General features: G+C 34.2%; 1 protein-coding gene across 1 annotated transcript; it reads left to right on the top strand.

Moving 5' to 3' along the window:
• Positions 1–2,372: 2,372 nt before the first annotated feature.
• LOC110654575 (ubiquitin-conjugating enzyme E2 variant 1D) lies at positions 2,373–6,233 on the top strand. The gene is made up of 4 exons (XM_021810608.2): positions 2,373–2,581; positions 3,944–4,083; positions 4,820–4,945; positions 5,385–6,233. Exons 1-4 carry the CDS (start codon positions 2,548–2,550, stop codon positions 5,523–5,525), a joined length of 441 nt encoding a protein of 146 aa, XP_021666300.2. The 5' UTR covers positions 2,373–2,547; the 3' UTR covers positions 5,526–6,233.
• Positions 6,234–10,865: the final 4,632 nt, after the last annotated feature.

Here is a 10,865-nt window from a genome sequence, read left to right as displayed (position 1 = left end):
GAGCAAAGGGAGACTGGGATACTACCATTGATCATATGCTCAGATAAGGTAGTTGGTGTAGCTGGTTCATTAGCGGAATGTGTATGACCAAGAGGTGAACACACAGGGTTAGGTGCGGTCGTCATAGGTGTAGTAGGCGACTCTTCAGTTCGGCCCTTTTTATTTAGTGGACCTCGAGCAAGCTCAACCAACCTTTTCTTTTTCAGTTCCATATCAATCGGGTGGTTTCTTGTTTGTGGTTGCCTGCACCAAGAAAATAGTTAGTAAGTACTATAGTACATAAGGATAAAGTTAGGGGAATACCAGTCGAAGGACCAAAATCAAGTAATTTTAGGGTCATGTCCATCTTAGCTATATGGTTGTCGAACCATTAGTTTAGTTCAGCCTTCACAACTTTAGTGATTTTGAAACACTCATTCTTTTCCTTGCTCTTTGAGTTTGGCCACTGAAATGTCCTTAGTAAGATTTAGCTGGGGAGACTTCTTTGTCTTATCAACCAAGTAGTTCCAATTTCTTGGGATACCTTCCTAGCCAGTTCGCTCTCTACTACGTAGGATAAAGAAACCTTCCTTTTTAGTTCTTCAAGGAAGAGGGGAGATCAAAAAATAGCTAGCAGTTCGATCTAGAATTCATCATTTTTCTTGGCTTCTTCATTCTTGTGAGTGCCCAAACGATATAAGCTAGCGAATACCTTTTCAATAGCAGTTAGATGTTTTGCTTAACACATGGCTTGAAAGTCGATCAATAATCTCCAAGAATTTTGATGCAGTTTTGTGATGGACAGTTGGTAATATTGGAGTACTCGATGTAGAAGGGGTCTAGTGGGAACTTGAGTCCCACGTTTCGCTGTTCCTCATAAACAATCACGCGGTTTCCTCCTTCAAAATAGTAATTGCCCCTGATGTGGTCTTCACAAGCTTCTACTTCAAATAGCTCTCTTGGAATATGATATTTCGTCATTAGAGAAGAAGTCTGATGACATATATTTCTAAGCTAATTTCATCAATGCCAAGGAGTTCGGTTATGGTTTTCTTCAATTTCATGTTCTTAGAAGAAGAAGGTGATAACGTAGTACCAGCTTCACAGCCGGCGCCCATATTGTTAATAAGGGTATCCTCCACTTCTTTATTGAATATAATTGGGCTGCTGGCTGTGTCGGTCATCGGAGAGTCATTGGAACTATGCTTTATATCGAAGTTGTCTTGGGTTTATTGGCTGTCTCTCTCACCCATGATAAGGAAAGAAAGGCTAATGGTGGAAAGAAGAAAAATGGTAGAAATTACCTAATTTGTAACCAACAAAGAGCCACTGGAGAGGGATAGCAAGTATTGTGGACGAAAAATCGAAGGATCTGTGATTTGCAGAAGGTAAGTAAAAATGACAAAGTGATTTTTGTTTTAGAAAAATTGGTTATATCGGCAATTTGTATAATTTAAAATTCAAATCAACCGCCAAAAATTTATTTAGGAAATTAGAAAGGACGACTATCTTTTTAGTTTAAGGCACATTTATCAGATGCAGTTAATGATGACATGCTTTCATAGGAGACAATCCAAACCTAAAGATTCAGAATGAGGGGGAGGTACTAATGATATAATAAGGATAAAAATCCGTTTTAAATTGAATGGGGTTCAGGTCTTGAAACACAAACCAGGATTAGACATTAGTTGTTTGGATAGATCACAAGGTGTTTGATTAAGACACTAGGTATTCGGACAAATAACGAAGTGTTTGGATGAGGTGAATTCAAGATAAGAGGTCTGATGTGGTCAGAATAGATATATGATCGGGTAAGGAAAGAGTGATCGGATAAGAGATAGGCGCAGGATAAAAGTATGTCCTATATTATAGTCGGAAATATAGGACATGTTAGTTGACATCTCCATAAAAAATAGAATGAGTTGGCATAAAATCCTGATTAATATAGAAAATGTATTATTATTTATTCTATAAATAGGGGTCACAACAATATTCAAGGTATGCAATTTTCTTATTTTTTTACTTGTTAATACTTACACTCCCTTTATATTTATTGACTTAAGCGTCAAAGTGATCTTATCTGGCCACTAACCTCACATTTTCTTCTGATTTAAAGTTTAACCATATTTAGTTTTGGCTTAAGAATCTCAAGCAACATCAATAGGTATAATGAATTAATTTTAAATAATTTAGGAATGTAAATATATACTTAAAATTAATAAATAAAATTTGTTTTGTAAAGGATAAAATTATGATAAAAACTATGTAATATTATTGTTTTGGTTAAAAAAAAAAAGGCCCCCACACAAATAAATTAATTAATATATATATTTTTTTAAATATAAGAATTATTAATTTTATTATGGTATAAGAACTAAATAATAATTTGATATATTTTTTTCCTTTCTTATTTCTTACCCTGTGTCTGTTCTGGCCCTCACTTTGCCCTTGATGCCTTTTTATTTCTAGATTCTCCAGCTCTGAGGCTCTGACCCTTCTTTCTTCCTATATATCTCTCTTCAACCAGATCCCAACTAACGCCTTCGGGGAAATTTCAGTGAACCCCTCATGACGCTTGGCTCAGGAGGATCCAGTGTAGTGGGTAAGTCCTTTGATAGTATACCACCATACCCTTTTTGGGTTTTTCTTATCCTGACTCTGATCTTCTGCTTTTTGTTTGTTAACTCGTAAAATCTGCTCGAGGATGTGAGTTGTTGTATCCTTTTAATGTTTATCTGTTGTGGGACTGCGTTGATTTTTTTTTTAATTTTTATTTGGGGGTTTTTTGTTGCGTTCTATATTGGAATCTATCCGGAGCTTTTTAATTTTGAAGAATTTGATGGTTTCAGTTGTTTGCTTTTTGGGTGATTAAGAAATATCTGCTTTTCTCTTTTTAATTTTTAAATCAATTGCATGTAATTTAACTTGTATTCCTGGTGCCTTTATCTGATCGATTTTATGTAATGGAGCTGTTCTTAGATAATCGAGTGGTGGGAACTCTATTTGATTCCTTTTCTCCTGTGAATACTTGGCTAAGAGTTGATTGTTGGGAAATAACTTGGTATCTTCAACCACTTCAAGAAAGTTTTTCATGCCTTATTCTATGATGGTCAGAAATTGATACCTTGTGTCAAATTGTGTTATCTTTTTGTTTAGTCAAGTAATGCTGTGGGCGCTGTTATTTTATTTTTTGTTTGTTTCTTTTAACATGTTTTAGGAAAAATGATTTCAACATATATAATGGCAAGGTGAAACCATAGGATGTAGGAGTGTTTCTGTCCCTGATGCATTGGGTATGTTTGTTCGTTGAGTAGAAAATCTTCTTTATCTGCACATGCACATGCACATGCATGTCCTGATGCGCATGATTTTCTGCACATGTACCTACAATTCTTGGGGTAAAGTTTGTAGCATCTTAGTTACTGACCTATTATATTAATAGCATATGCACACTTATAATGCCAACTGATAGGAGTGTTTTTTATTTTTCTAATGTTTATAGTAAATGTTATTGCTTAAAATTTATTTGTTGAAGTTATAGGTTTTTCTTAGTTTTACGTCTAAAAGATGGATTTTTTTTTCCTTTTTGGAGAATAGAATCAGACATTAATTTGGAGTTACATATTGTACTTGATTTTGATGTTTATAATAGTTCAAGGCTTTAATTAATTCAAAACTGGAGGGTTGGTACTTGGTACAGATAATGAAACATCAGAATGAGACATTTAAGATAGATTGCAAATTTTTTGCTAGAAATTATGAGAAGCAATCTTTGCTGGCTGTATTCAGACTAGTTAAGTAAATGGATTGGGGATTTTTTTTTCCTCTTACTGAAGAATTCTAATGGTTAAACAACCATATGGAGTATGAATTGGTTTTGGTACTTGAAGTCCATTTTGGGACTTTTTGTCTGGTTGAAGTTGCAGAATCATACATGACACTGACTCTTTGAGTTTATGAACAGTGCCTCGGAACTTCAGATTGCTGGAGGAGCTTGAACGTGGTGAAAAAGGTATTGGGGATGGAACTGTAAGCTATGGAATGGATGATGGAGATGACATTTACATGCGTTCCTGGACTGGCACCATCATTGGTCCTCATAATGTAATTGCTATTCTTTTTTTTTTCCCTGTGCATGCATGAGCAATGGCTATTACTAAACAATTCTAGAAGATGAAACTTTTATTCATGCATTTAGATATACACATGCAGTCTATTTGATTTATTGTTTGAATTGATGCATTGGGCATTTTAAATTGGCTTATGGTCAAAGACAGCAAAGAAATGTTGCATCTGGATGGCAGTTATGTTTTCAACTTGTGATGAACAACGCAAGGTTCTAAATTTTAGGTGTCATAATTACTAGGGATATGGTCTCAACCAGTCCATTCAATGAAACTTATGTTATTATTTCAACTTTTCTCTCTTCTCAATTTTTCTGAAGAGCAATTGGCCTGTAGGTTCAGGCTTCCTTTATTTTCCTTTTTATTTTCTTAATAAGTTTTGGCTACTGTCAGAGGAAGTTATGAAGTGCCTTGTGGTCATTTGGTCATTTTGCTTCATACCTTAGTAAATTTACAGAATTAATTGTGGATTTGCAACCAATGGTGATCATTAGCGTATACAAGCACAAAGTGATTCAAGGTCTCTTTTCAGATTTGAGTTCTAATCTTTTAAATCAAAGGAGCATATAAAGCTCCTCTTCATTCATTAAATTAGGGGCAATGCCTTTATGTAAATTGTAATGCTGAATGAAAAGTATCACTGTTTGTATCTTGTGTTTGGGCTTCTTACATATTATAAAGGTTTAAAGCAACAAATTTTCCTCTTTTTTGGTCAGACTGTGCATGAAGGTCGAATTTATCAGTTGAAGCTGTTTTGTGATAAAGATTATCCAGAGAAGCCACCAAGTGTCCGATTTCATTCACGGATCAACGTGACATGTGTTAACCACGAAACGGGAGTGGTATGGTTATATTCAAGAACTTCAATTATGTTTTATGTCATAATGTTATCCAACTTCATTATATTGAGTTGTGCACAATGACGTGTATTTTGTTGTGTTGTGTTTTGTTTCATATTGTCTGATGGACAGAAGTGCTGCTTTTGTTAGTTACCTCTACACTTATTGGCATATTCATTACTGTTGCATTTTATATAGTACTACTGTTGTTATATCATGGGAGATCTAGACTTATTTGGCTGACGCTTAATTGAACTGGAGTGTAACTGAATAAGAACTTTGCAGTGTCCATTGCTGTTGAATTTTATATAGCACTACTGTTGTTATAATCATAGGGGATCTAGTCCACATGTCTATTTTATGGATGTGAGATTGAACTGGATGTAACTTTATAAGAATTTGGGAATGTTTATTTGTTAACTTGTTAACATCTGTTCTGCAGGTGGAACCAAAGAAGTTTGGACTTCTTGCAAATTGGCAGCGGGAGTACACTATGGAGGACATACTGACACAGCTGAAGAAGGAGATGGCAGCCCCACACAACCGGAAGCTAGTCCAACCTCCTGAGGGTACCTACTTCTAGCTTTCAAGGTCATATAGATATATATATATATCATATTGCCTTTGCAATATGCAATATATAGTTTGTACTCCTGTGTTGATTTGGTGAAGTTTGGAACATACAGGGGAGTGCCCAAAAAAGGCTTCTCCAGTTACCTCTCCCATTTTGTTTTCTCTTATGAAACTCTGTTCAAGGGATGCTGTTTGATTAATGGGATTTGTCCGTGTGTCAAATATTAAAAATATCCACTAAGTAGTATTTTCGGTTCTAGCTCTACTTGTATGTCAAAATTGTACGTCTTGCCTCTTCTTTGGTTGTTTTCTCTAATGCCTCTGGCTATTGAAGAAGCAGGAGCGGTACTATTGTTTGTTCTACCACTGTTTTGCTGGAACTTTGTTGCATATTTTTTTGAACTGGAACTTTATTTCAGTTGGTTCCTATAATCCCAAAAAGTTATGATGATATCTGGGAAGGGCTCCTTCTCCCTCTTGTTGCAGTGTTAAGTTCGTAAAAAGTGGCTAAGCTGGAGATTTTCTTGGCAAGGCAAAATTGTCTAAGAAGGCAAATTTTGGAGCTCTCTGGACTTCATGATCTTGTAACATTTTCCAAATGGAATCAGGAGGTCTTGTATACATTATTAGCTAGTTTTTTTAGCTATTTATTGCTGAATGTTGAACTTGGAAACAGAATCCTGTTAATTTAAGTCATTGATGAGGACTCCCCTCCTTCCATCTGGACCCAGTAGAATTCAATCTCCCCAAGTAGTTTCAGATAGAATTGTGAGTTTTTATTCTGATTGATTTGGATGGGATGAGATTTACTATGTATTTAAGAGATAAAGGTTTATGATAAGATTTCCATATATGCAAGTATGATTTCTGGGGGTACATTTTCATATCCCAAAATCCTCAATTCACCAAATTGGTGATTTGGGACTTGTAATAACTTTGAAAGATCAAAAGAACTTTAAAATTAACTAAATATTATAAAATTGAATACTAAAATATTATTTTTCATGATTGGTATGTAGTATAAATTTTATAAATGCATGAAGATTATAAAAAAAAAAAAAAAAAAAAGCCACGGAGCTTGTCCCCTTGGACAAGGGCGGGCCGGCTGGCCTTAATTATGTAGGTTGTTTTATTTATTTATAATAATTTTTGTACTTATAAATGAATTTATAAATTAAAAAAATAAGTATTATGACTTAATTTTTTATTTTAATATTTATTGTATTATTTTTCTTTATTTTTTAAAATTTTATCATAAATTTAATTTAATATTTTTTTAGTTATTTTAATAATAAATATATTTATAAATTATTTTTAATTAAACACATTAATTAATTATCAGTTACTTATAAATTTAATTGTTTAAAATTTTAAATGTTTATAAGTTTAAATTAATTTATAAGTTAATTTTTATAAATTAAGTCAAACACCCTCTTAGACTTAAGAGTTTATAAGTAAAGGAATCGAGATTAGAACTTAAAACAATGGTATTCGGTTGATTTCAATTTAATTCAAGCTCAATTTCAATAATTTTAAATTTGATTAATTTTAATTCGGTTTTAATTAAACCAAAATGATCTTATTCCTTTTTTTGCTTTTGATTTCATTTTCCCTAATAAATTCATACGTTAATACTTGCATTCAATCTCTAAATCTTAAACCAAGCATAAAATATTTCACTTAAATTTTTAATATTTTAAATAATTAAATATTTTATTCAAATCCTATTAGACTTTTTTCCCTTAAATTAAAATTATTCATTTATTTAAATTGTTTACATCTCTAAAGTATCTAAATATTGTTAATTAGAATTTTATTTTATACAAAATTTTTAATACAATTAATTTCAATCAACATATATATATATACATATATAAGTTAAATCACAACAATGATCTCATAAAATTAAGTCATTTGGCATATTAATGCATTTAAAAATTTGTCATGCGTCATATTTTGTATTTCATATGACTTAATAATTTGTCAAATAATAAGCTTCTGGCATAGATGTTAATTACTTTAATAATAAATTTATCCCTTTTAATTTTAAAATTTAAATCTTTATTTTCTTTTTTTTATCCATTTTATTTTTTTAAGTTGTAATATTTTTTTTTTTTTTGCTTTTTTTATCCATTGATTGAAATACATGAACTAATTTAAAATATAACATAAATAATTGATCAAAATTTAAAAATAAAAATTAAATAGTATTTATATTAGTTACTATTAAATAATTTATTTCTCACTTATCTTAAATATTGAGTGTATATAACTTACTAAAATATCTCATTTTTTTACCTATTTATATCGATAATTTAATTGTTTTATATTTTTAAATTTGTATAATTATTTTTAATTATTTATTATGTTTTATTTTTAAAATTCATTATGTTTATAATAATAAATTATTTTTCAATTTTTTTTTGTTGTGTGCATAATTATAAAATTTACTTTAAAAAATAAATATTCATATAAAAGACATGACATTTAAAAATTAAATGGCAAGAATAAAGAGATAAACTATTAACGGTATAATTTTTCAATTATTTATATAAAAAAATAAATATTGTTTTTGAAAAATACAAAATATTATATAGAAAAATCAAATTGTCACGACCCAACCTATGGGCCGGACCGGCACTAGGACCTGGGCCAGCCTAAAGCCCCCGAGGCCCGTAGTAAGCCTAACTATTTATCAGCCCAACTCTAAGGCCCATTTGGGCCTAATTTTAAGAAATCAACCGGACAGAGTCCGGCCATAAAATGGACCTATCAACGGGGAGTTTTTGACTCACCCGACCTGTAAACACAATAAATACTTAATTGGGGAGCTCAGCTCACCCTCCACATGCTCATCAGCATAAAAATAAATGGGAGCTCAGCTCCCTCATCCAATCCATCAAACATGCATAGAATATTAAGTTTACAGGTCCAAAATAATAATTTAGTTTACAGACCCAAATCAAATAAACATTTCTAACACATGCGGAAATTCTAAGATTTAACAAGTTTATACAAACATTAATACTCGACCTGCGAGGAAGAAAGCAGGTTAACCTCAAAAATATCCTCCTATGGCCTGGAAAAATATTGAACAGGAGTGAGCGTTCGACTCAGAGAGTAAAATATCAATTTTAACCATAATCTCTATAACTATCTAAAACTAATGTACCCTGTAGAGTGAAATGCAACAACAGCAATAATTGCACATCATAACAGCAAAAAGGTAATTTGGAGCACTCACGCACCCAGCAATATCAATCATATATATATGGGGTGATCCCTATCTGACTCTCTTAATTCCAAGCGTGTGAAGAACTCATTTCGGACTTCCACTTAATAACCAAATCGGGGTCCCGTGAAGAACTCAAGCGTGTCTACCCGAAGGACCGGGTCCCGAAGATCTCAAGCCGTGCCTACCCGTCCTATCCATAGTCCACACCACATCACACGCACGCCAACGCACGCACACTGCTCCAAATTACCACAACAACATACATGGCACTTTCACAGTTATGAATGCAACATAAATCGTGCCTAAAGTTTAACTACATAGATACATACATATAGGTGATGCATGGGCATGCCTGAACATATAATAATATCGAAATTACAATTAAAATTAATATTTTACTCACAGACTGGACAACGGTCACTGTGACGGCTGGGCGGAGGAAGAAGGCTGTCCCGGCTCACCTGACAATTACATTACAATTATTTAATACAAATGACTCCATACAAATCAAGAAAAGACTAAGTACGTCCTAAGTCGTGCCGAAAATCCGGCAGAGTCTCCCCTATACCTAGGACCTACCCAACCTGCAAAATGGCTCAAAAAACACTTCTATATTCACAATCCATATATCCACAACTCAGTCACATCACACAGCCCCTCCTGGGCCCATCAAATCAGTCATCCATCACAATATGTAAAATTTTAATTTAGTCCTTATAATTGATCATTTTTGCAAAAACTACCCAAACAAGCTCTAAAAATTCTAAAACTTTACCCCGCAGTCCTTAGCAATATTACTAGGCTATTGCAAAAAGAATCATCATTTTCTGAGCTACCACGAATATTTTATGAATTTTTAATCCTATTTAAGCACTAGAAAATTAAGAAAAAGCAAGGTTCAGGTTTACCTTTGCCGATTCTGACTCCGGGGACGCGTTCGGGACGTCTGACAATGTGGGGGTAGCCAAAACCTCGGTCCAATTCGGAGACTTTTTCGGTAAGGGGTCTGTCTGGCCGGAAATTCACAGACCCGGTCAACTGTCGAATTTTCGCGAATTGAGGATACTTACACGAAGCCCACAACACGGGGGTTAGTACATAAATTTTTCAGAATTTTCTAAGCTCATTTAATGCTCGGAAAAATACTGCGAAGTTCCGTGGGACCCACCGAAAAACGGTATCGAAAAATTTTGAAATTTATATCCCCGCGAAACTCTCGACGAGTGGAGTGCTCTGGTACTCTCGGTTTTCTCGTGGGCTTTACGGTTTGTGAGAAATCTAGCCCGAAAGTCAAAATGGGCTAAAACTTCCCGGGCAAAAATTGGACAAACCGCTCAATGGATTTCGGTGTTCTTGGTGTCTATGAAAAGCTCTCGACGAGTAGATGAATTTAGACACAAGACCCGGTCCAATTGGTGGCCGGATCGGCCGAATTTTGGCCGGGAATGTAGACAGTCGCGCGCGCGCTTCGCGTTGCTTCTGGAGCCGTTTTCCGGCGTTCCAGGCTGCGGCCGGCCGTGGGGGAGAGCTGAGGTGGGGCGCCGGCGAGGTGGGGAGGCAGGGGAGGTAGTGGTGCGGCAAGGGGAGGAGGGAGGAGAGAGAAAAGAGAGAGAGAAGGGAGAAGGGTCGGACGCGCGCGGGGAAGGAGGAAGAAAAAGAAGAAGACCGGTCCGATTTGACCGGTCCGATCCGGTTCGGTTCGATTCGGCCGGTTCGATTCAGGATACAAAATTTTGAATTTTTTACTCTGCCTCGGGATCGAAAATGAGGTCCAAAAATTCCGAAAAAATTCCAGAAAACTCAGAAAAATATGTAGACTCCAAATATATTTTTAGTTTTGCCACGTGGTCTTTAAATTAATTTTTAAAAATCATCAAAGTTTATATTTTCGAAAAATCGAACCCGATTTTTAAAATCCGAAAAATCTCAAAAAAATTTCCAAAAATTTAAATAAAATTAAAATACCAAAAATGCTCATAAAATAATAAAATTTAAAATTTTGGGGTGTTACATTCTTCCCCCCTTGTGTAAAATTCGTCCTCGAATTTTACACAAGGCAGAATAAAGCACATGATTATACATTGAACAAATAAGAGTACTTGCTACGCATGTCCC

Source organism: Hevea brasiliensis, chromosome 5, assembly GCF_030052815.1.
Source record: "Hevea brasiliensis isolate MT/VB/25A 57/8 chromosome 5, ASM3005281v1, whole genome shotgun sequence".
Taxonomy (NCBI): Eukaryota; Viridiplantae; Streptophyta; class Magnoliopsida; order Malpighiales; family Euphorbiaceae; genus Hevea; species Hevea brasiliensis.
The sequence above is the reverse complement of the archived record's forward strand: the minus strand, read 5'-3'. Positions and strand labels throughout refer to the sequence as shown.